Source organism: Bos indicus, chromosome 11 (genome assembly GCF_029378745.1).
Source record: "Bos indicus isolate NIAB-ARS_2022 breed Sahiwal x Tharparkar chromosome 11, NIAB-ARS_B.indTharparkar_mat_pri_1.0, whole genome shotgun sequence".
NCBI lineage: Eukaryota > Metazoa > Chordata > Mammalia > Artiodactyla > Bovidae > Bos > Bos indicus.
In genome coordinates this window covers 72,362,497-72,388,930 of record NC_091770.1, presented here as the reverse complement: position 1 = coordinate 72,388,930, position 26,434 = coordinate 72,362,497, and the positions used below count along the sequence as shown (strand labels likewise).

Below are 26,434 nucleotides of genomic sequence, written 5' to 3'. Positions count from 1 at the left end.
CAACACTTCTTTCCGTTTTTCTAAGTCTCAATGCATATTTTTGGTTTCCTTTGGCTACTTGTACCCTGTCTACAGCTTCAGCTTTAGAACAGGGTGGGTGGAAGGGGAGCCTGACTTACTATGGACAGATAATGTTGCTGGACTCATGCCTGTGGCGTTGCCAGCCTGTTCCCAAATGCCACCACTCTCAGAATGGAGCATTTCCCACAGAGACAGGCATACCTGCTCTGCCCTATTCCAGAGTCACCCAGTTGTCAATTATACAGAAATTTCAATGGTTGAATGACCTCTGAGCATTTAATATGTCTTATCTCTCCTGAAGGAATTTGGATTTAAGTGAACACTTAAAGGGATGAATTGGTTTTCTAATCACCTTCCTGGTTCTGCTCCCCAAAGGACTTGAGGGTGCAAAGGACCTTGCTTTTCTCTATGTGGTGTTCCATTCTTAACCAGTGGTTTCATTGCCCAGACCTGAGGTATAAGAATTTTCACCATTCAGTGTATGAGCAAATACCTATTGAATATTTTACCTATTAGAATTAGGAGTTGAAATGTTGACTATGCCTCAGTATATACTTTAACTATTTAAGTACACAAGTTATTTTTAATGGATTTTTTTATAGCAGTTTTAAGTTCATGTCAAAATTCAGCAAAAAGCACCATGTCATTACGCCTGCACTTGAGGTTCCCCCACTGTCAAATTCAGTGAGCCTGTACCGACATGCCACTATCACCCAGCACTGTCATCTGAAGTCTGTGGTTTACCTTAATCATACTTTGCATGATTTACATCTTTTTAAATTTATTGAGACATTACCTAATACATGGGGTATCCTAGATAATATTCCATGTACTCTTGAGAAGCATATGTATTCTGCTGTTGTTGGATGGAATGGTCTGGTTGGTAGGCTGGTCAAGGCCTCTGTTGCCTTGTTGGGCTTATCATAAACACATTATTGAAGAATTACAAATCAGTAAGAAAATCACTAAGCAACAATAAAAATATAGATGAAAGATACTTTATAAAAGAAATGCAGATGAACAATAGACTTGGGAGGAAAAGTCCATTTCACTGCCAAAGAGATGCAAATTTAAAATAAGATACCACTTATTTTTGCCTATCATGTTGACAAAAAAATTTTTTAAGTGATTTACTCAGTGAATGCTATGATAGAAACTGGTATAATGTTTCTAGGAAGTAATTTAGTAACATTTGTCAAAAGCCTAGAAAGTTTCATATTACTTTACCAAGTAGTTCCACTCCTATGAATATATTCTAGAAGATACAGAAGTAAACAGAAATGTGAACAAAGATTTACATATAACAACATTTATTGTAGCAGTATTTTTTTTATTGTAGCAGTATTAATCATGAAAATTTTGGATGTAAATTGTCCAACAATAAGATGAATATTTCAGTAAATTTTGGTACAAAGCAGATGAGAAATGGCTAGTCAAATGATGATTTAAAAAACTTTAATGACAGAAAATTGCTTATTACTAATTGAGCTCAACTTATTGAAACGTGGCCTACAATAAAAAATACAGAAAATAAATGTTGACAAGGATGTGGAGAAATGGCACCCTCTTACATTGGTGGTGGGAATGTAAAATTGTTCAACAGTTGTGGAAAACAGTTTGGCAGTTCCTCAAAGAGTTAAACATACAAATACCATAAAACTCAGCAATTCCATTCCTGAGTGTACCCAAGACAAATGAAAACATACATCCACACAGAAACTTGTAGATGAATGTTTGTAGCACTATTACTCATGAAAGCCAAAAGGTGGGAAAAGACAGAAGAATGGACACCGAATGGAGTATTATTCAGCCATAAAAGGGACAAAGTACCGGTACATGCTACAGTGTCCACGAGTCTCAAAACATAAGTGAAAGAAATCAAGCATGAAAGGTCACATATTTTATTGTTTTATAGGAAATCTCCAGAATAAGGTAAATCCGTGGAGACAGCCAATTAGTCGTTGCCAGGGGCTGGGTGAAATGCGATGGGAGTGCTTACTTTCAGGGTTAACAGCTGTTCTTCCAGAGTGAGAAAAAGTTTTTCAACCAGAGAGAGGTGATCATTTGCACAACACTATGAATGTACTAAATAACACTGAATTGTTCATATTTTTTTTTTCCTTTTCAGATAATTTTTATTTTTTTTAATTTTATTTTATTTTTAAACTTCACATAATTACATAATTGTATTAGTTTTGCCAAATATCAAAATGAATCCACCACAGGTATACATGTGTTCCCCATCCTGAACCCTCCTCCCTCCTCTCTCCCCATACCATCCCTCTGAGTCGTCCCAGCGCACTAGCCCCAAGCATCCAGTATCGTGCATCGAACCTGGACTGGCATCTTGTTTCATACATGATATTTTACATGTTTCAATGCCATTCTCCCAAATCTTCCCACCCTCTCCCTCTCCCATAGAGTCCATAAGACTGTGAATTGTTCATATTTTAAAATAGTTAATTGTATGTTATGTGAATTTCCCTCAAAAACAAAACAAAAGCCCCAAGCAACGTAATTAAACACTTTCTGCTTTCTGACCCCACCTTCTCACAAGAGAGAGAGCGTGGTAAACACCTCTCCAAGAAAACCACCCCAAGCTGATGCTCTCCAACACAATGGGAGGTAGCCTTTGCAGCTGCAGAATGAAGTTAAATCAAAGGGAAGATGTTAACCTGCTTTGTGGATGCCCACAGGCGTGAACCCTGGTGTGCATTCGGTAACAACACAAACCTCAGATTTAAAGTTTAGCCTGTTCGTTTCCAAGGCAAACCATGCAATGTCAACGGTAATCCAAGTCTATGTCTCGACCAGTAATGCTGAAGAAGCTGAAGTTGAACAGTTCTATGAAGACCTACAAGACCTTCTAGGACTAACACCCAAAAAAGATGTCCTTTTCATCATAGAGGACTGGAATACAAAAGTAGGAAGTCAAGAAACACCTGGAGTAACAGGCATATTTGGCCTTGGAGTACAGAATGAAGCAGGGCAAAGGCCAATGAGTTCTTCCAAGAGAACACACTAGTCATAGCAAACACCCTCTTCCAACAACACAAGAGAAGACTACACATGGACATCACCAGATGGTCAACACCAAAATCAGATTGATTTTATTCTTTGCAGCCACAGATGGAGAGGCTCTATACAGTCAGCAAAAACAAGACCAGGAGCTGACTGTGGCTCAGATCATGAACTCCTTATTGCCAAATTCAGACTGAAATTGAAGAAAGTGGAGAAAACCACTAGACCATTCAGGTATGACCTAAATCAAATCCCTTATACTATACAGTGGAAGTGAGAAATATAAGGGACTAGATCCGATAGAGAATCTGATGAACTGTGGATGGAGGTTTGTAACATTGTACAGGAGACAGGAATCAAGACCATCCCCAAGAAAAAGAAATGCAAAAAAGCAAAATGGCTGTTTGAGGAGGCCTTACAAATAGCTCTGGAAAGAAGGGAAGCAAAAGGCAAAGGGGAAAAGGAAAGATATACCCATTTGAAAGCAGAGTTCCAAATAATAGCAAGGAGAAATAAGAAAGCCTTCCTCAGCGATCAATGCAAAGAAATAGAGGAAAACAACAGAATGGGAAAGACTACAGATCTCTTCAAGAAAATTAGAGATATCAAGGGAACATTTTATGCAAAGATGGGCTCAATAAAGGACAGAAATGGTATGGACCTAACAGAAGCAGAAGATATTAAGAAGAGGTGGCAAGAATACACAGAAGAACTGTACAAAAAAGATCTTCATGACCCAGATAATCACAATGGTGTGATTACTCACCTAGAGCCAGACATCCTGGAATGTGAAGTCAAGTGGGCTTTAGAAAGCATCACTATGAACAAAGCTAGTGGAGGTGATGGAATTCCAGTTGAGCTATTTCAAATCCTGAAAGATGATGCTGTGAAAGTGCTGCACTTAATATGCCAGCAAATTTGGAAAACTCAGCAGTGGCCACAGGACTGGAAAAGGTCAGTTTTCATTCCAATCCCAAAGAAAGGCAATGCCAAAGAATGTTCAAACTACCGCACAATTGCACTCATCTCACATGCTGGTAAAGTAATGCTCAAAATTCTCCAAGCCAGGCTTCAGCAATATGTGAACCGTGAACTTCCTGATGTTCAAGCTGGTTTTAGAAAAGGCAGAGGAACCAGAGATCAAACTGCCAACATTTGCTGGATCATGGAAAAAGCAAGAGAATTCCAGAAAAACATCTATTTCTGCTTTATTGACTATGCCAAAGCCTTTGACTGTGTGGATCACAACAAACTGGAAAATTCTGAAAGAGATGGGAATACCAGACCACCTGATCTGCCTCTTGAGAAACCTGTATGCAGGTCAGAAAGCAACAGTTAGAACTGGACATGGAACAACAGACTGGTTCCAAATAGGAAAAGGAGTACGTCAAGGCTGTATATTGTCACCCTGCTTATTTAACTTCTATGCAGAGTACATCATGAGAAATGCTGGGCTGGATAAAGCACAAGCTGGAATCAAGATTGCCGGGAGAAATATCAATAACCTCAGATATGCAGATGACACCACCCTTATGGCAGAAAGTGAAGAGGAACTAAAAAGCCTCTTGATGAAAGTGAAAGAGGAGAGTGAAAAAGTTGGCCTAAAGCTCAACATTCAGAAAACTAAGATCATGGCATCCAGTCGCATCATTTCATGGCAAATAGATGGGCAAACAGTGGAAACAGTGGCTGACTTTATTTTTCTGGGCTCCAAAATCACTGCAGATGATGATTGCAGCCATGAAATTAAAAGATGCTTACTCCTTTGAAGGAAATTTATGACCAACCTAGACAGCGTATTAAAAAGCAGAGACATTACTTTGCCAACAAAGGTCCGATTAGTCAAGGCTATGGTTTTTCCAGTGGTCATGTATGGATGTGAGAATTGGACTATAAAGAAAGCTGAGCGCCAAAGAATTGGTGCTTTTGAACTGTGGTGTTGGAGAAGACTCTTGAGAGTTCCTTGGACTGCAAGGATATCCAACCAGTCCATCCTAAAGGAGATCAGTCCTGGGTGTTCATTGAAAGGACTGATATTGAAGCTGAAACCCCAATCCTTTGGCCATCTGATGCGAAGAGCTGACTAATTAGAAAAGACACTGATACTGGGAAAGTTTGAGGGCAGGAGGAGAAGGGGACGACAGAGGATGAGATGGTTGGATGGCATCACCGACTCAATGGACGTGGGTTTGGGTGGACTCCGGGAGTTGATGATGGACAGGGAAGCCTGGCGTGCTGCGGTTCATGGGGTCGCAAAGAGTCGGTCACTACTGAGCGACTCAACTGAACTGAGCTGAGGGACCCCACAAAATGTCGGAGTCGCCAGAGGCTTGAAACCCTCGTCTGACCTACATTCGCCTGGGGCGACTGTGAACTGGGGTAGCTCAGGCGGTGGTCGCAGAGCAGGCAGTGGAGATCGGGTCTCCCCGCACACCCACCCCGGCATACAGAAAGCCGAGCCCCACACACGAAATGGGTTCTAGGTGCGTTTCTTTGTTTTAAAACCCCGGGAGCTTCTGGTGGGCAAAGGATTGTGGGCTGGCAAGCCAGGCCCCTGGAAGGAGACGCAGGTGTGAGGAGGGCAGGGGCGGGGGTCTAGGGGAGGCAAGCGGCCCGACTGCCCCCCGGGCTCCGGGCCGCGTCCAGCGTCGCTAAGCCCTCGGCGTCTCGCGCCGTCCGCCCCTGGGCCGCCCCGCTCGCCTCCAGCAGCTCCGTGGTTTGTATCTTTCTTGCTCATAGACTGGATCCCGACAAACATGGGTTAATTGACTGAATGAATGTCCTTCCTATCAGGAGGAAAGTAGGACTATATTGGCGCCCGCGGAGACAGCGGAGGGAAACGAGGAGCGGAAATAGCGAACGTAAGCCTTCGGCTTTGCAAACCCCGCAGGCGCCTGGCGAGAGTAGAGCAAGTGGGCATGCTGGCCAGGCTGGAGAAATCAGAAGTCAGGGTCGTGGGCCGGGTCTCTAAGCGTCCGCAGTCCTGTAGAAGCCACCGCGGGTGGAGTGTCGGGGGCTATCGTTTTGTAAAAAGCACGGAAACGGAAGGGACCTGTGTGGTCCGTGTTGCCTTGGTCCAGGTTGGAAAGCAGGTCTTTTGGCAGCGTCCTTTGCTCGCATTTCTGCTTCCGGGTTCCTCTGTTCTGTGCAGCCTGGAGGAGCTTCTTTAGAAGGTGGGCGCTAGGCCTCCTCAAAGCTTTTGAGACCCTGGAGTGTGGCCTTGGTAAGTATTAGAGGGACAGCAGCAGGCGCCACTAGCAGCGGGGCCTTCGATAGCTCAGTTGGTAGAGCGGAGGACTGTAGTGAGTGAGCTGTGGCAATCCTTAGGTCGCTGGTTCGATTCCGGCTCGAAGGACTTCGTACGATCTTTTTAACCTTCTCTTCCTCGCAAGAGAAAAGCTTACCTAGAAACCCACTGAGTTTGCGCACTGCTGGTGTTCCTTGAAAGATGTGTGCGGTAAACACTCGAGGTACGGTTATGCTATCTTGTGGGTTACATGCAAAGGAGTGCTAATCTGTGCTTTTAAATAAGGTTTATTATTGCTTATGTATAATTATTATATGCCTGCTTTTAAAAAATCCGGTCCGCGGTCCCACTGCACTCAGTGCTAAGCCAAATGAATTTCCCCAACCACGGCGGGTCCACTGGTCAGCGGACACCGCAGAACAACCTGTAAGGCAAAAGGAAAGCAGCCAAAAGCAGCTGGGGGATTAGCTCAAATGGTAGAGCGCTCGCTTAGCATGCGAGAGGTAGCGGGATCGATGCCCGCATCCTCCACTCGGTTTTTGCCCCATGCGTTGGAAGACTTCCCCAACCGCGAGTGGCTGAACCTTGTGGGTGTTTTGTAATACACAAAGGAGTACGGTAGGCAATGATCAGCTTCACACGGGGTCCTTCTATTTTGCAGGTGAGTCTTTTTCAGGTTCCTTTTTGATCACTGCCTTTTTCTCCTCCCGGTAGCAAGGCCGTTAACCGTCTTCCGAGAAGACACGGGTGGAATCCTCCAGCCGCGCCTGCAGGTCGAGCCCGCAAACAGCACCGGCTCAGGTACCCGCTAAACGTGCGAGGGAACCCCGGTGTACTGACCAATGGCAGCGTGCCTTACTGGGCGGGTAGCCAGCTGTGCCCGCGGCCAATAGGCGTGAGACTTCTTGTTTCCTGGCAGAGCGGGGTCCCGGCACCGCGGCGCTCGGGTTTTGTTTGGGTCCTGGGTGGAGGGCCCGGGTGCCGGGGCCCAGGTGGCGCCTTGCTAGCGGGAGAGGGAGCGGGATCACCGGCCCGGAGAGAGGTGAGGGGCTCTGCGTGGAGTGCGGGCCCCGGCCCCGCCCCCTTCTCAGCGCTCAGCGGCCCGCAGCCCCTCTGGAAGCCCACCCGGCTGGGCCACCCCGCCCCTCGCCCAGGCTGGTCCCGCCCCGCCCCCACTCCTGTGGCCTCACTTCTGACCCCTACGCCCTTCCTTGTTAGCCTCCCTCGAGTGTGAGTCCGCCCCTACCCATCCCAAGCCAACAAGCTGGGGCAAGCTCGGTCCTGGTGTGAGGGTCCTTCGGAGTCGTGGGTCGAGAAGCCATCCCCCGTCCCCAAGTAGGTCTCTATGGGCCACTTGTCTAGAGATACTCAGAATACCCATTACTGACCCACAACTACTAGGGTATCTTTTTCAGGGGCCTCGGTGCTTAGAGGGGCGGTGTGGAATAGACTCGTACCCTTAGGGGGATTAAGCTGCAGTCTCCATGTGAGCAGGTAGCTTCTGCCCAGTTAACTTTGGCTTGGCAAAGGCCACATGTCTAGTTTTCTTTCATAATTAATAGGCATGGGGTAATAAAAAAAAGAACCAGCCCTTCCAGGGCTCAGGAAGCAGCAGAAAAATGCCGGGTCAGTACTTGTGAAAGCAGAGGAGTGGAGAGAGAGAGCTGTCTATCTCAAGTTAGAACCTTGGTTCTCTCCTGCTCTTCTCCAGAGCAGGGAGCCAGTCTAGGAACTGGAGGTCCAGAATGACCCATCTTTCAAGCTGGCGTTATGTTGTAGTTGGTGTATCATGGCTAGATTTGGGCAGTTGGACCTATTTTCTCTCATCTTTGGGCTGCAAAGAAGCTTAGAGTCTATAGTGTTTCTCGACATACTTAAGTCATTGAGTATTTCATTTTGGAATAGCCACACTGTGGTAAAATAGGGTCCTTTGAAGTCAGTTATAACCCTTAGTGTGGGGACAGAATATTGCTTATTTTTGGCCTTTGCTGGAGGTCCACATGTACCTTTTTTAAAGGGAAAGAGAGCCTCTTCTTATGGTACTCCCTTAGAGGAGCTCTCATTTACCCAGCGATACCCAAAGAACACGTTTTCATTTTTCTTCCCTCTCCTCCCTACCCCACGTTTTTCCCAGCTCTCAGGGCCTGAGTGGTGCAGGAGGATGCTTTCCCAGCCCCACCATGGAGCTGCGCTGTGGGGGATTGCTGTTCAGTTCTCGCTTTGATTCAGGGAACCTAGCCCATGTGGAGAAGGTAGAATCTGTGTCTAATGATGGGGAAGGAGTAGCGGGTGGGGCATCAGCCTCCACCAGCAGCATTGCCTCTTCCCCTGACTATGAATTCAATGTGTGGACCCGACCAGACTGTGCTGAAACGGAATTTGAGAATGGGAACAGGTAAGAAGAAAGTAATGGAGGGTGGAAGAAGGAAGAGAGGGGGTCCTGCGTCTTCTGTTAGCCTTTTGAGAGTTCATGCCAGCACACCACCCCTCCTCTCCCACCCCATCCCCCTCCTCATTCTCTACCCAGTAGCCCTTTCCCAGTTTGGCTTGCTCCAGTCCCCCCCTCCACCCCCCACCCCCCCCACATAGCCCCTCCAACCCTCCTGTGTAGAATGATGTGTCTCTCCTACTCTGGCCCTCAGGTCATGGTTCTACTTCAGCGTCCGAGGAGGAACTCCAGGGAAACTCATCAAGATCAATATCATGAACATGAACAAGCAAAGCAAGCTGTATTCCCAGGGCATGGCTCCCTTTGTGCGTACACTGCCCACTCGGCCACGCTGGGAACGAATTCGAGACCGGCCCACCTTTGAGGTAAATTTTCCATGAGGAGGAAGGACAGACTTGGGTCCCTCTGGTGCCAGCTGGAGTCCATGATAAGCCCCTGCCTCGGGAAGCCCAGAAGGAGCTGGTTGTCATGGGGTGTCGCAGAGGGAGGGGTGTTAGTAAAAGTGATGGGGGTGTGAGGTCAGCTTCTGATGGTCGACCCAGTAGGTTCTTAGTTCTGACACCAATGGCGTGTTGCCCCTCCCTCTTCCTCCTCTGCTCCTCAGATGACAGAGACGCAGTTTGTGTTATCCTTCATTCATCGTTTTGTGGAAGGCCGTGGGGCTACCACCTTCTTCGCCTTCTGCTACCCATTCTCCTACAGTGACTGCCAGGATTTGCTAAGCCAGCTAGACCAGCGCTTTCTGGAGAACAGCCCTACCCACAGCAGGTGCCAACCCCATTCTTTTCCTGTCACGTAGTCCTGGACCGCAGAGCACCTCTGCTACTCCTGGAGTTTGCCCTCAGAGCCCTGACCCCAAACCTCATCTGTTCTTTCCTCTGTACAGCATGTGGGACTTCAGGTACCCCTGACAGATGTTTCTGTGTGACCTTGACATCCCACCATCCACTCATCACCTGCCTACTTCAAGTCTCTTAATATCCCAGGTCCCATCAGTCACCCAGAATTTAGCCAGCACTGCCACTGCGCAGCACACATTTGTTTTTTCCTGCCCCAAGAGAGGCCACCTCTTTGTGTCTATGCAAAGTAGTCTACCTTAGGGCACCATAAACTGGGGAATAAAACTTTAACTTCATCCTGTCGTATTCCCTGCATTCTGACAATGTAGCTGCTGCTAAGTTTCTTCAGTCGTATCTGACTGTGCAACCCCATAGACGGCAGCCCACCAGGCTGCCCTGTCCCTGGGATCCTCCAGGCAAGAATACTGGAGTGGGTTGCCATTTTCTTCTCCACTGACAATGTAGACCCAACCCAAATCCTCAGGCTCATTTAACACTGTGAGGGACTAGAAGGCCCCAAAGGTTAGGGTGAAGGACCAGATCCTACAAATCCTGGGCTGGTGACCATGCCCACTGGTTGGTAGGACTTCGGGGACTTCTGGCTTAATAACTTTCACACCTACAGCCCCCTGGATACCATCTATTACCACCGGGAGACCCTCTGCTATTCTCTGGATGGACTTCGTGTAGATCTACTGACGATCAGTTCCTGCCATGGGCTTCGAGAAGATCGAGAGCCCCGTCTAGAGCAGCTATTTCCTGATGCCAGCACCCCCCGACCATTCCGTTTCACAGGCAAGAGAGTGAGTAGAAATAGCATAAAGGTAGTACCCTGGCCTTGGCCCAGCCCCAGGCACCACTGGTAGGTTGAGGCCATATTATCCCTCGGCCCCGTGGACACGACCTCAGCCTACGTTCTGAGGCAGGTGTGACAGCTCCTATTCCAGTTTGCATACTCAACCAGCTGGAAATCCAATGGCTGTTTCCACCTCGTCCCACCACCATCCCCACGTGGTTACCCTGGAATATAGAGCAAATGACCTAATAACTGCTCTCCTCTTCACCTCAGATATTCTTCTTAAGCAGTAGGGTACATCCCGGGGAGACTCCATCTAGCTTTGTCTTCAACGGTTTTCTGGACTTCATTCTTCGACCTGATGATCCCCGGGCCCAAACCCTACGTCGCCTGTTTGTCTTTAAGCTGATTCCCATGTTGAACCCTGATGGGGTTGTCCGGGGTCACTACCGGTAAGAGGCGTGCCCAGCCACGTGGATTGTTCCCAGTCCCGTTATAACCTGCATCTCAGTGGCAGCTGTTAGCCTCATATGTAGTGTCTGTGTTCCCAGTCCTCTTGCACCCTAACACAGGCAAGTCCCTGTGATCATCCAGTGAGCCGAGAACAAATATGATCCCATCCAGTGGCACTTTCTAGGGAAATAAAGCCAGCATATCCATAGGTGCATCTGGTAGAGGGAGCTGTCTTTTAGATTTCTGTAGGAAGGATAACAGCTGACCAGGGAGAGGGCCAGCGTCAGTTGTCTTTCCTGTTGCAGCTTCAGCCTCTCGTTTCATAAGTCAGTTTCCTTTCCATCTGCCACGTGTCTCCTTCGCTGGCCCAGCCCTCAAGCCCCTGCTTTGGTCCTTGTCTCCCTACAGCACAGACTCGCGTGGAGTGAATCTGAATCGCCAGTACCTGAAGCCTGATGCAGTCCTGCACCCAGCCATCTATGGGGCTAAAGCTGTGCTTCTCTACCACCACGTGCATTCCCGGCTGAACTCCCAGAGTCCCTCTGAGCACCAGCACAGTTCCCATCTCCCTCCTGATGCTCCCCTCTCTGACCCTGAGAAAGCCGACAGTCTCCAAAACAGAGCTCACCTTGGGCGCTCATCCAGCGGGGATAAACCTGAGGCGTGGACACAGACTGAGGTAGCCGAGCAGAAGCCCAACAGCGTGTGGATTACGCCACAGGAGTCAGCTGAGGTGGAGCAGCTGGCCCCCGATGCCATCCCCCCCAGAGAGAGCGGTGTTGCTTACTACGTGGACCTGCACGGACATGCTTCCAAAAGGGGCTGCTTCATGTATGGAAACAGCTTTAGTGACGAGAACACCCAGGTGGGAATCTGCAGAATGTCATGTGAGTGTGGGGAGTTTTGCAAGTCAGGAGATGAAGTTCAGGCCATGAGCGGAGGGAGTAGGGCCTTCTGGCAGGAAGCCCTGGGGCTGGCAAGAGGCAGCTTATTCTGAACGAGCTGCAGGGGCCAAGAAGGGGCAGCACCTCATTGTGTTACATCATGACCTCTGAAAGGTCAAGCTACTAGCATCATAGTTTTTCTAGAGTTTGGAACACCAGGGGAGAAGGAGAATTTTATATTTTCGGAGAGAAGGGCTTAAAAAGAGGTAGACTCATACCTTCCCAACACCTAGAAGTATTGTCAAACATTCAGTGAGGATGTAAGCAATGCTGACTACTGCTGATGGTTCTGAAGGTGTCTGTGTGCTGTGTGAAGGCACATGACCCCACACTAGGCATCTCTTCCTTGCCCCATCCTTTCTTTCTCTCTGTCTCTCCTTCTGAGTTGCCTTTTTCCTCACCCAAACAGGTGGAAAATATGCTGTATCCAAAGCTCATCTCCTTGAACTCAGCCCACTTTGACTTCCAGGGCTGCAATTTCTCAGAGAAGAATATGTATGCCCGAGACCGCAGAGATGGCCAGTCTAAAGAGGGAAGCGGCCGGGTTGCAATCTACAAAGCCTCAGGGATAATCCACAGGTTGGATGGAAACTGAGATACAGTGGATGAAATAGCTGCCCAAAGAAAACAATAACCCAGTGTAGGGTGTGTGAGGGGCAGGGGATGGATGAAGTCTTCCCAAAGGACAGATTCACAGTTTGTGTGGTTGTCTTTAGTCTGGGACACTACCTTTTGGGGGACCTTTCTTCTGTGAAGTGCCAGAGTCAGTTGCTAGTGCTGGGGATCAGCCCTTTCTACTTGTGCACACTCTACCCCAGCTGATTATCTCGTAGACCACCTAGTCTGTCCCCCATGGTTCTGTCCAGATTCTGTCTGATAAAGGTCTCCATGTCTTAGCTACACACTTGAATGCAACTACAACACTGGACGCTCAGTAAACAGCATCCCTGCCGCCTGCCATGACAACGGGCGTGCCAGCCCCCCTCCCCCGCCGGCCTTCCCTTCCAGATACACTGTGGAACTGTTTGAGCAGGTACGAATGCAGGGGATGAATGGGGAAAGGGAAACCTCAAAGTCTGGAAAGGCCTTCACCTCTGCCACCTGACTCTCAGGTCCTCTGAGGCAAGGCTCACCACTGTCGCCGTCTCAACTCTCAACCATGGTCGTGGTTTTCCTCAGTTAATAGGCACCAGGCCTCTGACTGTAAAGGTATCAAGGGGATGAATGGGCACTACTCTGATCCTCAGCCCTGCCATAGAGACTCTCCTATGATTTTGTGCTGAGTCACATTCTTTGCCTGTGAGCTTATCTTCCCCCTTCTATTGGATTAGTTCCCTTATGAGTTCAAAGCACCCCCTCTACAGAGGTCCTGATGATCCCGGTGTCCTGGGGCACATGACAGGAACAGAAAGAACTGTGGGTTACAGAAGAAATCCCATTGCCTTCTCCTGCTGGTAGAACTCCTGCCTGGGGCTATCCTGAAAGCCCACCTGCCCCTGCTCATAATGACGAGGGCCCCAGATGGGCAGCAATTTAGGGGGCAGCCCTAAATCCACTTTGCAGTAAATAGCCTGAGCACCACAGTTGACATAGTCATTGAGCAAATGTGAGGCCGGCCTCTCCTTCCCTTCCAGTGGGCTGTGCATCTCAAGCCAACACAGCACCCATGTATGGAAACAGCTTCCTGGGTTGGAAGACCAAGACACTGAGCCAAATTGGACTCCCCACAGGTGGGACGAGCTATGGCCATTGCAGCTCTGGACATGGCGGAGTGCAACCCGTGGCCCCGAATCGTGCTGTCAGAGCATAGCAGCCTAACAAACCTCCGGGCCTGGATGCTGAAACACGTGCGCAGCAGCCGAGGCCTGAGCACCACTGTGAACATGAGCATCAGCAAGAAGAGAGGCTCTCGAACTCCACCCAGAAGTAACAAGTAAGACAAGCAGCGGGGAGCGAGAGGCTGGGGCACTGGAACAGGGCTCTAGAGCAAAGAGCTCCAAGGAATTTGTGTGATTCCCAACCAAAAGAACCATGTGGTGAATGTTTCCAGGGTGAATGCAGATTAGGAAGGTTACTGCATTTTTCGGAGAATGGGATCCTCTTCCCATTTATATAGCACTACATACTTCCAAGATGTTGGAAAAGCAGCTTAGGGGATTCCCTGCTCCAGAGCCCTGCACAAAATCAAGTAGAACTAGGGTGGGGGTCCCCAGGGGTGGGTCTCACCTTCCTGTAGTTGTGAATGTCTGAGGGGCCCAGGGCAGCACCAGGGTGACAATGGGGACCTCACTGGGAGTTAAAGCTGCCCAGGGCCAGCCCACATGGCTCTTAGTATATTCTCAGCAGGAGTGTGCACGTGTGAACAAGGGCCCCCAGGCAGCCTGAGATGCCCCACATTAGGTTCCTTATCTGTGGACACAGATTCCTCCCTGCCACCTCGGAATGAGTCCCTGAGACTTTTCACCACAGAGGTGACGCTGTACTGGGCATCAGACCAGGGAGGACGATGCAAGACAACCTCCTGACCCAGGATTAACTGGTGTCTGCTTCTTGCAGCGGACTGCCTGTTTCCTGCTCTGAAAACACCTTGAGCCGTGCGCGAAGTTTTAGTACTGGCACAAGTGCTGGTGGTAGCAGCAGCAGCCAACAAAATTCTCCACAGATGAAGAACTCCCCCAGCTTTCCTTTTCATGGCAGCCGGCCTGCGGGGCTGCCAGGCCTGGGATCTAGCACCCAAAAGGTCAGCCACCGGGTGCTGGGCCCCGTCAGAGGTAAGCTAGTCTGGGAGCCCCTGCAACAGGTGTTCGGTTGTTTGGGGCATTGCTGGGGGAAGTGAGAGCTTGAAGATGCACACTCGGCCTGGGACCAAGGGGTGAATCAATAAAATTAGTTTGTAGCAGAATCTGCAGCCTCTTCTGCGACCTTGGTGTTCCCTGCGGCACAAGCTCCAGACAGTACTGTGTGGCAGAGACGGGAGCCCGGGGTCTTGGGTTTCAGCAACTGCTGGGAGGCAGGAAGTGCCCAAGGAAGAATCACTGGCTAGAGCAGGGTCACGCTGAGACATGGAGCCTCCACGTCAAGGACAGTGTTGGTCTGTCTTGGGAGCAGGAAGGATAAGGTTTCCTCACAGTCAGTCACAGCACCATGCAGAGATGGTGAATCCTACCCAGGGTCTCTATGGCTGAACTTGTTCCTGGCTTCAGAGCCTTTCCAGAAAGTGTTGGAAGGATGCCAGCTTTTCCAAAGAAAATGGAACTACAGACAGCTTCTGTACTAGGCTCACAATCCAGTCCCTTCCAGCGGTGGCCACAGTCCCTCAACTGTGCCTCTAGGTTTGGCCAATAAGACCCTGCTTGACCAGAAACAGGTGGGCCTTTAAGGAAAAAGAAGAGGAAGGGACTTCAGAGCTGTTCCTTGGGAGTGACCTGGACTGGAGTAGGGCGACTGTTACACTGCTATTCCTGGAAAAAGCAGTAGATCAGAAATCAACATTGTATGTGGCTTCTGGGCTACAGCAGTCTGGCCAGAGTATAGAGGTTTATACACTAGAAACTGAGCTTTGCTCGTCTTCAAGCTGCACTTGTCCTTGTCAGCACTTCACAGCTGCTCAGCTTGCAACAAAACTTTTGGTGCAGAGCAGAAACATGCCCTGGCGTCAGTGGCTGTGGAGATGACCACTGATTAGAGCAGCCACAGGAGAGAGAGCAGTGGTCCTCACCAGCTTTGACCAATAAGATGTTGTCCCTGGCAGACCCCATAGTTACCTCTGCTTAGGTTCCAAGCCCCACTCAGAGTCTGTCTTCATTGAGAAAGGACACTTTTGTACACTGAGTATTAAAGCAGTAATAATGCCTTATGTTTAAATAGCGTTAAACAGTGAACAAAATAGTACCGTGTATTTATTTCATTTAATCCTTACAAGGACCCTGAAGATAGGTGGTATTTCCATTTTTCTAATGAGGAAGCTGAGGGTGCTGAAGGTTAACTGGTCCAAGGTTGCACAGCTATTAAGTGGCAGTTATTCAAACTTATGTCTTTTTGCATTCTGGCATACTTGAGTTTCCTATCTTAAATTTGGATACTTTTTCTTCTTTTAATTTCTTTTGTTCTTAACTCATAGAAGGAATATGAACCCTAAATCTTCTTCCCTGACTACAAAAGGCAAACAGTAAAGAGCCTTTTCTAGATCATCACTGGAGGATTCTAGGCAGTTTTTAGTCAATATTTTATTAACATCTTCCCTACTCCACCCACCCCACCCCCATCCCAATGTAGAGTGCTGTATTAAGCTCCTTGAGTGAGAAACATACTCTGCTTCTTTGTTACTTCCCCCAAATAACTAATAGAAAATAGGCACAGTCACTACAAAGTAACTGCTCTGGTGGACTGACTCGAAACTTCATAAGGGACACAGGGCTGTAAACACAGCAGAAAAGCGCACTGTAAGCAAGGAACGCGGGGAGCCACTGTTATGGATAAACACAAGAGTAATCACCCAAAGGATGATCAGTTGAGAAGTGGTTTTGAGGAATGGGTGTGGTTTATGGTTTAATAAGAACATCCAGAGATGAGAGTGATAGCCAGGACCAGTGCTATGTGTAGAGAGGACGACAAGCAGGCACACTAGCTGATTCGAAGAGCAAACCCTTCCCTATGGAATCAGGAAGAAAGGTGGGAGGAAGAAGCTGAAATGTCTTGAGAACAAAAGATTATGTGTTAACAAAGACCTATGGCAGTGACTGTGTCTCTCATGATGGGAACAAAAGATCTGCTTAAGCGAGCTGTCTGTGAACTCTCTATAGAAATCAGGCAGGGATGGGAGAAGGGGTCCTTGCAGTGGTTTATACCTGAGACGACGAGTGCCTGTACCAGGGTCTGTGAAGGTATTTAATAGAAACAAGTGGAGGGATTCACTGGTGGTGGAAGAGAAAGACTTAAGAGCTTCATGGTTACAAGCTAAAGGAGTATGTCATGACATTAAGACATTGTCTGAAGAGTGCTGTTTATCTATTTTAGACATGCTTGGATGTCACGAGCTAGCTATATGGAGATGTCCTACAGGCAGAAAAAGGCTTCCCTAGTGGCTCAGCTGGTAAAGAATCTGCCCACAATGCAGGAGACCTGGGTTTGGAAGATCCCTGGAGAAGGGAATGGCTACCCACTCCAGTATTCTGGCCTGCAGAATTCCATGGACTATATATAGTCCATGGGGTCACAGAGTCGGACACAATTGAGTGTCTTTCACAGGCAGAAAAAGGGCCAAAATGCAGAGAGGTGACATCAGGGTTGTATCTAAGAGTCCTCCACATTCAGGTGCAGGTGAAACCAAGTGAGAAGCTATATTCCCCCAGGTAAATTAGCAGCAGCAGCAGCAAATGAGCTTAGAAGCAGAAAGAGAGCTGGTTTGAGAATCAGGACACCCTGTGGACTTGCATAAATATTTGTAGGAACAAGAAACTATCTCTGAATTCAGGAGGTCAGGAAGATTCCTCATAACGCCAGACAGGAATACTGTAAGGAGCTGAAAGAGCAGACCCAGAGATCTTGACTCCTGTGTTCTCCTGAGCATTTGCTGGTGCTCCAGTTTTTGCCACTTCCATCTCAAAGTCCCTGATAAGACTCCAGGATGGGAGACTGGTCTTGGCTTGGGATAGGGACCTCTGATGCATACTGTGGTACTGGACATGGCATCTTCAACTCACCTTGGGAAAACTTCTTCATTTTGTCCTGTGCTGTAGCTTTGTGACATCTCCTGGTTCCACACACCTGGCTCTGGGCCCTCACCACATCTAGGCATCTTTTGTCTTCCAGGATAAGAAAATCATGATCCTCATCTCTCTGAGATCTAACTAAAAAGCATCTGTGAATACACCTTCCAAATCCCCAAACTGGGATTGCTGAAGGTTTCTGTTTTTTTTTTTTTTTTTTACTTACGAACTTATTTTTAAGAAAATTCCCACTAATGCATAAAAAATATCCCATGTAACTGTAGGTTACTTAGTGGCAGTCCTTTATTGGCTAGAACAGAACATGAGGTTGGGCTATCTAGAAGACTTCAGACAAGATTTAGGTATCCCAGCCAGCAGCTTAAGGCAGGGCCTCAGGGAGCTAACTACTCTGGCTGGGCCTGTCCTCAGAGGCTGGGGGATGACATTTTAGAAGCCCAAAAGTAGCCAACTTGGGGTGAATAGAAATGTTGCGGGGACAGAAGGCTGAAAGAGCCTGAGTAGGCCTTGCCTCCCAGCACCCCCCTGGCAACAGTGCCAGAATCACTGGGGAATAGCTAATGTCATTGCTAAAGTGGGTAGTTTAGTGGTGTGAAAGCAGACGCAGGCAGTTCAGAGGACCTGCTGGGTAGAGGGCGGAGAATAAACGAGCTCCCCCTCCTGTTGGCTATGCTTCATGAAAACAAGGCTGGGGGGGCTGGGGGTGGAGAGAGACACCAGTGAGGTGCCTAGGACACATGACTGAAGAAGGCACTTGCTCTCAGGATCAGGCAAAGACCTGGACCTCCCTAAACTGCACCCGAGGCACTCCCCTTCCGGCCTACACAGCAGGCTACTGGTGAAAGACCAGGCAGGGGCTTACGAGTAAAGCAGGGAGCCTTCAGCCATCAGCCTACCACGGCCACTCTAATCCATCCCAGCTCTGGCACTTAAAGCTGAGATTACCAGAACTCTTTCCTGGCCTCCGAGATGCCTTGTCTCAGCTGGCTGGCAGCTTCTGGTGGAGCACCTCAAGGCCAATGAAGAGTAGAGGTTCCTTTGAGAACTGAGTCAAAGGACACAGGAAGCCTCCAGGCCTCCAGCTCCATCACCACTTTTACCTTTTCCCATGAAAACAAAAGTTTCATGTTAAATAGCCATATGCCCTCAGACTAAAACTTACCTGATGGCAGGAAATGTTTCCTAACACATCTGTTTATTCCCTTATCACCTAGCAACACGCTTGGCACTTATTAAATGATTTCCAAATATTTGTTGAACAAATAAAAGGCAAGAAGCTGGGAGGTGAATGGAGGCTTCCCTGCCTATCCACCCCTCAAAGGGCATTATTCAGGTCTGTGATCGTCCTAGGGATCCAGTGAGACCTGAGTGCTACTTGGAGGGACAGTTGTAAAGATGTCTGGGGAAAGTGGGGATGATGCCGGACCTAGGCAAAGGGTACACAACTGCTCCAGAATTGTGAGCCCTCAGAATATCCATTCTGACTCACACGGTGGTGAGATGCAGTCTAGCTCTGCGTCTCGGGCCTCTGCCCAGGACTGACCTGCTGCTCCCAGATGGAACCTTGGGGCTGATGACCATGCTGCACCCTCTTGAAACTAGTCACAGATGCACAGCTGGTCCCATCACCACTTGCACTCAGCCTTAAGCTGCCGTTTCTATAGTTTAGAACCAAGAAGAGTTGGAGGTCCTCCCTGTAATTCTTGTCACAATGAGACTGGATAAGCATGGATGACACCAGGGCCCAGAAGTCAAAACACGAGAAGCTGGGCTGTGTGCTTACACTGCCAAATTTACAAGCAGGCCCTGCCACATCTTAAGACAGGCTTTTAAGTGCTACCTTTAAATGCCTCCCATTTTTCAGATCAGGCCTCTCTCCTAAACCAAACTTGTCTCCTATCCTGAAACTCTCTTCAGCAGCAGGATTCCAGGGATGTATCCTTAATATCTTTCCCTTGATCCCTACATTTCACTTGGCATTTTTTATATTGTTTGCTCATTTTGCTTTGTATCTTCTTGAGTGTCACTTGGTTCCTTACTGGAACCTACAAACATCCCAGAGGCCTTCACTCTCTCGCTTGCACTCTTTTATCCTTTCTTGGGGTAGGGTGAAACTTCATCCCCTAACACGGTTCCAGCATCCTTCTGTGTCAGATCATCTATCTCCTGCTGTTTCTCCCTCTGTCATGAAGTTCGTTATCTGAAGTGACCCGAGTGCACTGTCACTTGACGTCCATGTTTTAACTGAAGCCATTACCAAGGTCTAGGCTCTGCAGCATCTCTGAGTCTTTGGTGGTGGATAATGTTTCAAGTTATTTAACTGTGGCCATGAGTTCCTGACTTCGGTTGTTTTGTTGGCATTGCTGTGCCAACTCTTTCTAGCTCCCTAAGGTCTGGTGGTTTTGACTCCTGTCTGTGGTCTTATACTCTAATTGGAACCCAGCATCTCGGCAACCTCCTCAAAGCTAGAGTAGCTTCCTGCTGAGATCTCTCCCTTTCTTCTTGTCCTTTTTCATACAAGTATCAGTTTTTTAAATTTTGGTTTGGGAATGTTCCAGAAGTACCCTTGTCACTGCTAGTGTAGACAAGATAAAATTCCTGTTACCTACTTACTTTTTACATGAGACTTTTTACATGTAACACATGTTGCTTTGTTAGAAGTCAGCTGGCATCCTGTAATCAGCATCAAATTCAGCTCCATAGAAGTTAATGGCTCATTTGGTTTGAGAACATTTGGTACCTGCTGTTACCCTATGATGAGGAGGGACCTGCCATGCCTGAGCACCTCCCTGCCCCTTCTCATCACCATCTACCCAACTGGGATCCCACCTTTCAGAATCTGTAGCAGTAAGGCTCTAGCCACAAAGAAGGGACCAAGAGAGCTGCCCCATAAGAGTATAACCACATGCCCTTAGACAGGGATTGTTGAGTCAGCTCATGGTCTGCAGTGGGTGTCTGTTATCCAGGCAAACAAAATGTTTAAAGTCTTTGTTTTTCCAGGCAGTACTTTACAGGCCCTGAGATATAGTGTTGGAAACATAGTGTTGGAAAAGACCAGGTCCCTACCCTCAAGAAACTCAAAGTTTCAATTAGAATATTAGCTAACATTTATTGAGCGCTTACTATGTGCCAGGCACTGTTATAAGTACTTTACATATACTAACATTTAGTTAAGGAGACAGAAACCATAAACAGTTACTTGCCAAGGGAAAGAAAGAAAAGTGAAAGTGAAGTCACTCAGTCGTGTCTGACTTTTTGCGACCCCATGGACTGTAGCCTACTAGCTCCTCCATCTATGGGATTTTCCAGGCAATACTGGAGTGGGTTGCTGTTTCCTTCACCCGAGGGAACAAAGAATAATTAAAGAAAAGAGAACAGTTAATTTTACTCTTAATGGTCAGGGAGGCTTTCATAGAGGTGACATTTGAGATGAGACATGTAAGATGTCCAGAGTTCACTGGAAGAAGAAACAGGCATTGCAGAGGAACAGCACAGCCAGTAGCCACAGAGGCTATAGCAGAGGATCAAGTCAGCATCCTACTGAGGGTGTGTAAACTGGACCTATAGTAGGTGGGGCTTTGAATGCCGTGTTCAAGCATTTGAACTTTATCCTGTAAAAGACCTTCAATATCTCCCCCTTGTCTGAGCCAAAATGATTTTTGATCAGGTCTGTATTTTAGAATAATAATTTCTGGCACCTGTGTGAAGGATGGATTATAAAAGAGAATAGATTCAAGCTAGGGAGGCCAGTGGAGAATATTTTTTTAGAAGCCTGGATGAGAGATAAAGATTGTATCTGGACACTGGTAATGGCAAAGGTGAATACAGAGGGAATTCAAGAGAAGGCAGTGGATGAACTGTCCAGTTTTGGGTTAAATACAAATCTAAATGTGAAGGAGTCGAAAGATCAAACAAAAGTTTCTAGCAGATTTTTCACCAAGATAGGGAGAAGGAAAGGAAGCAAGGGATCATGAGACACTGGGTCATGAGACACTGCCAGGTAGAAACAACCAGTAGACAGAACTGCAGCTCAGGAAAAAAGGGCGAGAGGGAGACTTAGGAGTTTTGACCACATAGAGCAGAAGAGGATAAAATGGTGACGGATACTGGCATTTAGGGACAGGACAAGTAGTTGAAGAGGTGCATTTAGAGGGAGGAGAAAAAGCCAAGCTCAGTAACTTAAGAATGAACTGGTGTGAGTAGGCTAGTTAGCTACAGAGGTAAAGCAGGACGAGGGCTGGATGAACAAGGAGAGCTGGAGTAAGTGATGAGGTCTTTCTACCCATCTTAGATTTACTTCAGAAGAGGGATGCTGGTGTGATAACAAGCTGGAAAACAGGCATCTGCTGACAAGGGAAAGCCAGTGGGGCAGTAGAATGACAATACCTCATTTGCCCTTTTATCTGCTTGTGTCCCTTCCACTCAGAGCCCCGAAGCCAGGATAGGAGACGGCGGCAGCAGCCAGTGACCCATCGCCCTACTTCAAGCAGCCTGGCCCCATCCCCAACTCCTGCTAGTTCTAACCTAGCCTCTTCACACATGGGCTCCTGCCTACTGCCCAACTCACTCAGCATATCAGGTCTGTACTCACTGCCACTGAAATCTGGGTTGGTCGACCTCCTTCCTTCTCTACCTCCCAGGGTGTAGGCCAGAGTCCTGACTAGGCTTGAAGAAACCCCTCCAGCTCTGCTGCCATATGACCTGCACCTCCTTCTTGACTTCATGTTATGCAGGCCACTCCAGACCAGGGCCGTCAGTTATTCTCCTGGATTATCCTAAATCCCTAAACTAACATCCATGTCCTTGTACAGGAAGCTGGAATTCTATGAATGTCTTTGTATAATAAAATAAGTTACCACGTACTGAGCGTTTACTATGTGGCAGGTACTGCTCTAAGCACATCATCTCATTTAATCTTATTTTTACAGTTGAACCTGAGGACTTTTCCTACCTGCTATTTATTCATACTCCCCGACTCCAGGAGCTGGGCAACATTAGACGAAATTGAAGAATGAAAACAGCATAGACCTTTTCACCCATCATCACCACACATATTATGGGATCGTGTCATTCACATAGAGAGCCTAGACCATCTGCTTTCCTTTTAAGTTCTAGATCCAGCCATGTAACGGACTGGATGGGAATGATTTCTAAGACTCCAGTCTGACATCTTCTGCCTCCCTCAGAGCCTGCTACTCCCAACCTGTTAACTCTCTTCGGTGGGTAGCCCTGAATCCACCGGTCTTGGTGCTGCTTGATCCTTAAATGCTTACACACACAACTGGGGTAACACTAACAAATTCAAAGCAGTTCAGCTTAAGTGGGTTCTGAGTCAAGCCCCAAGTTGCCATTCCACCCCTTGGACCAGACGAGAGCATGCAGTGCTTCTGAACGAGGGGCAGTTTTGCACAACAGTGGACATTTGCCAATGTCTGGAGAATTTTTTGGTTGTTACAGTGATGAGGAGGGAGGAGAAGAAATGCCATCTGCTGGGTCGAAGCCAGAGATGGCTGCTAAACATCCTGAAACACACAAGGCAGCCCCCCACAACAAAGAATAATCCAGTCCAACATGTCAACAGTGCCAGTATTGAGAAACCCGGATGGAAAGGAAGTTACCTCTTCTCCATGGCCCCGTCCTGATCCCAGCTTCCTTTGTTCCCTAGGGAGCAGCTGCTCATTCCTGTCTTCAGGAGACAAGACAGAGGCCGTCATGGTGATTGGGAAAGGTCTGCTGGGGGCTGGACCTCGGATCCCCTGTATTAGGACCCGACTGCAGGTAACATTCTGGGGTCTTCCCCAGCCCCCGGCTAACAACACTTGGCAGAGCCCAGCAAGGCGCTGTTCACCTGGGGAATGGGAGGGAAGATGCCCAGCCCTGCTTTACATCCTTGCCCCACAACCACAGCAGAGAGCTGCTCTGATGCCTGAATGCCTGTCTGTCGAGTGCCCCCTGTCCCCTTCAGCCAGGTCTCTTGCTTGCTTCCAATCCCAGCATCCCTGCCAGACATACCCTCACCTCAGCCTGCTAGCTTTGGCTTTGCCTGCCCCTGCCCTTAGCTTCTCCTCTCTTTCTGCCCAGACCTGCCCGAGGAGACTTCCCGCCAGGAGGGGTCCCGGATTCCCCAGGTAACACATCTGGTTGCTGCTCCTAGGACCAGCTGTGCCACCCACTCCGATTCAGTCCAGATCCCCATACTAGGCTGACTGAAGTTGGGTATAGGCAGAAGCTGCCTGGATGGGTGAAGCTTAAGCTGCTCTGGCAGGGGCTGAGGCAGTGAAGGCTCTGAAGTAGACCTACTAATACTCCAACATCTTTCCACATCGTGCTTTTCTACTCTTCCAGATCTTGGCTGTGGTATAGCCATGAAGGTTAAATGCTGGGTCCTTTCGCCTCCCCTAGTTAAGTAAAGCTTGGACTGTATAATCATAGACTGAACCCGAGTTTTTTAGCTATTATCCTGCCTGACCCTCTCAGCTAGGCATAGTGCCCAAGAACTCAAGGTCCTAGTACCCATGCTGACCCATATACTACACTCGTGCATGTGGAAACTAGAAGGAAACCTAGAAGCAAGAACGTCCATGGAAGAATCCAGCCTCTTAGCCTCCCCCTGTCCACACAGGCTAGGCCCAGGTTGGCCCAGGGCTCACCGCCGACTCGCAGAGGGATGAGAGGCTCTCCGGGCCCCACATCCCCTATCCCCCAGACCAAGAAGAGCAGTGAGCCGGAGCTGGGACCCCGCTGCACACCACGGTGAGCACCAGTGTCCAGCCCCTCATTCCACCTCTTATTCCCATTTCTGCCATTCAGGACCATTTTCTTCCTCCCCTTCTCCCTTTGACCCCTTAAGGACTAAATGTACCTCCAGTAAGAATCCAGTCGCTGACTTTTTTCCCATCATGCTCTCATTCTTCACTCCAGCAGACAAGAGAACAACTTCCAGTCAGGGCCTCAGGCACCCCTATCAGACCACTGTGCAGTGCCCAACCTACCTAGCCTCCCCCATCTTGTCTGTCTCATGTCCCGGCCCCTGGCTAAAAGACCAGAAGAAGGGCTGAGTTTGCAACCCTGATTCCTCTCTTTTCTCTGTTGCAGGCTGCCTCAGGCCGGCCCCCCACGGCCCCGCTCCGCCCCCGCCTTTTCTCCTATTTCCTGTAGTCTGTCTGACTCCCAGTCTCGGATTTGTTATAGTGGGGGGCCCTTGGGCCAAACCGAGGTTTGTTTTGTCCCTAAATCTCCTCCATTCACTGTTTCTCCCCGGGTCTGATGCCTTCAAGCCCAGGATATGACCCCACAATGGGGAACACAGTGACAAATGTGCTAGTCCCCCTTTTCAGCTGCTGATTCCACGTGACAACTCTATGTAACTTCTAGAACACCCCCCACACTGTTCTGAGACATTGCAAAGCATCACCTTGAGACAGGACAAAGCAGGGACCTGCCACCCCTTCCCTCCCTCCACAGCACAAGATTTTGGGACCACAAAAACATATATATTTTTTTATATTGGGGGGAGGGAGTAGAAAAGAAAGTAGCCCCTATACTGGGCCCTATTCAGTGGCAGCTTCTTGTTCCATAGGGTTAAGGAAGACTTTGAGGAAATAAAAGTTGTTTGGAAAAATCCAGGTGTAGTTGCTTTGTATGCTGTGATGGGTAGAAGGGATGAAGTGAAGTGTGAAGGCCCCTCACACCCTCCATCTTGCCTCAGACTATGTCCTGGAACCCTAGAAAAGAGGGGGAAAGACCTGAGGTAAGGAAAATGCTGCAGCTTTCCTCTGGCGCTATCTTTCAGAATCAACTCCCATCCAGCCTGTTCCCCCTTACAGTCCTCACCCACTGTTACAGGTTGGTTTACAAGCCCTTCATACAACCTACCCCCATCCCACTCTTATCTATGACTTAGGTCTATAGTAGCCACCCCCTACATAAGCACCCTGTGCCCCTGAAATAGAATTCTCTATTTCTGCAACCCCTCACAAAAAAAGTATGCCTAAAGACCTCACAACCTTGGAAAAGGACTATTTTAAGTGAAGAGCCCAAATCCTCATACTTGGATGGCATCATTACCTTTATTACTTAGGGTGTCAGTACCTCCTTGCACCCATACTATCAACTTGGAAATCGGGAACCACATAAAGATGGGGACTGAGTGAGTTGACGGTACCCACCCCGTTCTAGCAGGGAGCAGTTTAAGGGGGCTGGGCACTCGCTACTTTGTGCGGATAAAGGGGCCCAGTTCTGGACTGTATCACGCTTGGCCCAACACGTTCTGATTTGAAGTCTCGAACCCTGCAGGTCCTGGCGCGGCCTTCCCGCTCACTCTCCAGGGTCTAGGCGCTACAGCCCCGGACCGTTACCTGGGGCAGAAAAAGCGCCACTCTCATTCCTGCTTCTTGGGATTGTTGACGGCCACGTAGTGATAGAGAACGACAAGTAGGAAGAGCGACACGCCCAGCATGTTGGCGAAGATGGCGAGCTGCACGTCCGTGATCATGCTGAGGAGAAGAGGAGGGCCTGAGACGCGGGCCAGCGGACTCCTCGCCCAAACCAGGACCCGTCCTTGCCCCCGCTGGTCCAGTCACAGCCTATGGGTCGGGGATCGCGCCTGCGTTCCTCTTACCTGATCAGCTGGGCTCGGCTCCGACGCGGTCTGTGGACGAGCTTGAGGTAGTAAACCTGGACCGGAAGTTTGCAGCGCCAATTCGGCTCCAAACCAGGCATTTCCGGTTGTGAGGCTCGGTCGGTAAGGCCTCTCTAGCCTCAGCGTCTCGCCTGCTCCCGTGGCGCTCTCGCGAGGGGCGGGGTCTTGGGTCTGGCCGAAGAGGGAGGGGCTGTCGTGTGGGTCGCTGGGCGGACGCGCACTCCAGACTCAGTGCGGCGCAGCTGACTGCAGCTGGCGCTTCCCGGAACGCGGTTAGCGGCCTTAGGGCAACCTCGC

The 26,434-nt window shown here is 48.7% G+C and overlaps 2 protein-coding genes and 2 non-coding genes across 11 annotated transcripts; 3 read left to right on the top strand and 1 right to left on the bottom strand.

Moving 5' to 3' along the window:
- Positions 1–5,933: 5,933 nt before the first annotated feature.
- On the top strand, positions 5,934–25,117 carry AGBL5 (AGBL carboxypeptidase 5). 8 transcript variants are annotated; one of them, XM_070798978.1, is made up of 17 exons: positions 5,934–6,265; positions 6,370–6,512; positions 7,004–7,090; positions 8,424–8,684; positions 8,932–9,103; positions 9,343–9,506; positions 10,203–10,380; positions 10,647–10,825; positions 11,235–11,691; positions 12,180–12,349; positions 12,668–12,803; positions 13,501–13,703; positions 14,327–14,541; positions 21,923–22,075; positions 23,162–23,274; positions 24,119–24,249; positions 24,592–25,117. In XM_070798978.1, exons 4-17 carry the CDS (start codon positions 8,470–8,472, stop codon positions 24,761–24,763), a joined length of 2,658 nt encoding a protein of 885 aa, XP_070655079.1. In that variant the 5' UTR covers positions 5,934–6,265; positions 6,370–6,512; positions 7,004–7,090; positions 8,424–8,469; the 3' UTR covers positions 24,764–25,117. The 8 variants fall into 8 exon arrangements, 6 of the variants coding, with proteins under 6 accessions (XP_070655079.1, XP_070655080.1, XP_019826122.1 ...); XM_070798979.1 differs by adding an exon at positions 7,508–7,624 and having other exon boundaries at positions 5,934–6,512; XM_019970563.2 differs by lacking the exon at positions 6,370–6,512.
- On the top strand, positions 6,309–6,397 carry TRNAY-GUA (transfer RNA tyrosine (anticodon GUA)). Its single transcript is given in 2 exon segments — positions 6,309–6,345; positions 6,362–6,397. It is a non-coding gene; the product is annotated as a tRNA-Tyr (tRNA).
- Positions 6,748–6,820, top strand: TRNAA-AGC (transfer RNA alanine (anticodon AGC)). Its single transcript has one exon. It is a non-coding gene; the product is annotated as a tRNA-Ala (tRNA).
- Positions 24,983–26,274, bottom strand: OST4 (oligosaccharyltransferase complex subunit 4, non-catalytic). The gene is made up of 3 exons (XM_019970568.2): positions 26,117–26,274; positions 25,854–25,991; positions 24,983–25,220 (listed from the first exon to the last, which is right to left on the bottom strand). Exons 1-2 carry the CDS (start codon positions 26,215–26,217, stop codon positions 25,877–25,879), a joined length of 216 nt encoding a protein of 71 aa, XP_019826127.1. The 5' UTR covers positions 26,218–26,274; the 3' UTR covers positions 24,983–25,220; positions 25,854–25,876.
- Positions 26,275–26,434: the final 160 nt, after the last annotated feature.

Bases quoted from the DNA above. Each gene is read 5' to 3' on its own strand.
- AGBL5 (XM_019970563.2), top strand. From the start codon at position 8,470: ATGGAGCTGCGCTGTGGGGGATTGCTGTTCAGTTCTCGCTTTGATTCA. The intron at 8,685-8,931 runs GTAAGAAGAAAG...TCTGGCCCTCAG, and splicing joins GAATTTGAGAATGGGAACAG to GTCATGGTTCTACTTCAGCG. The intron at 23,275-24,118 runs GTAACATTCTGG...CTGTCCACACAG, and splicing joins GTATTAGGACCCGACTGCAG to GCTAGGCCCAGGTTGGCCCA.
- OST4 (XM_019970568.2), bottom strand. From the start codon at position 26,217: ATGCCTGGTTTGGAGCCGAATTGGCGCTGCAAACTTCCGGTCCAGGTT. The intron at 25,992-26,116 runs GTAAGAGGAACG...TCTTCTCCTCAG, and splicing joins AGCCGAGCCCAGCTGATCAG to CATGATCACGGACGTGCAGC.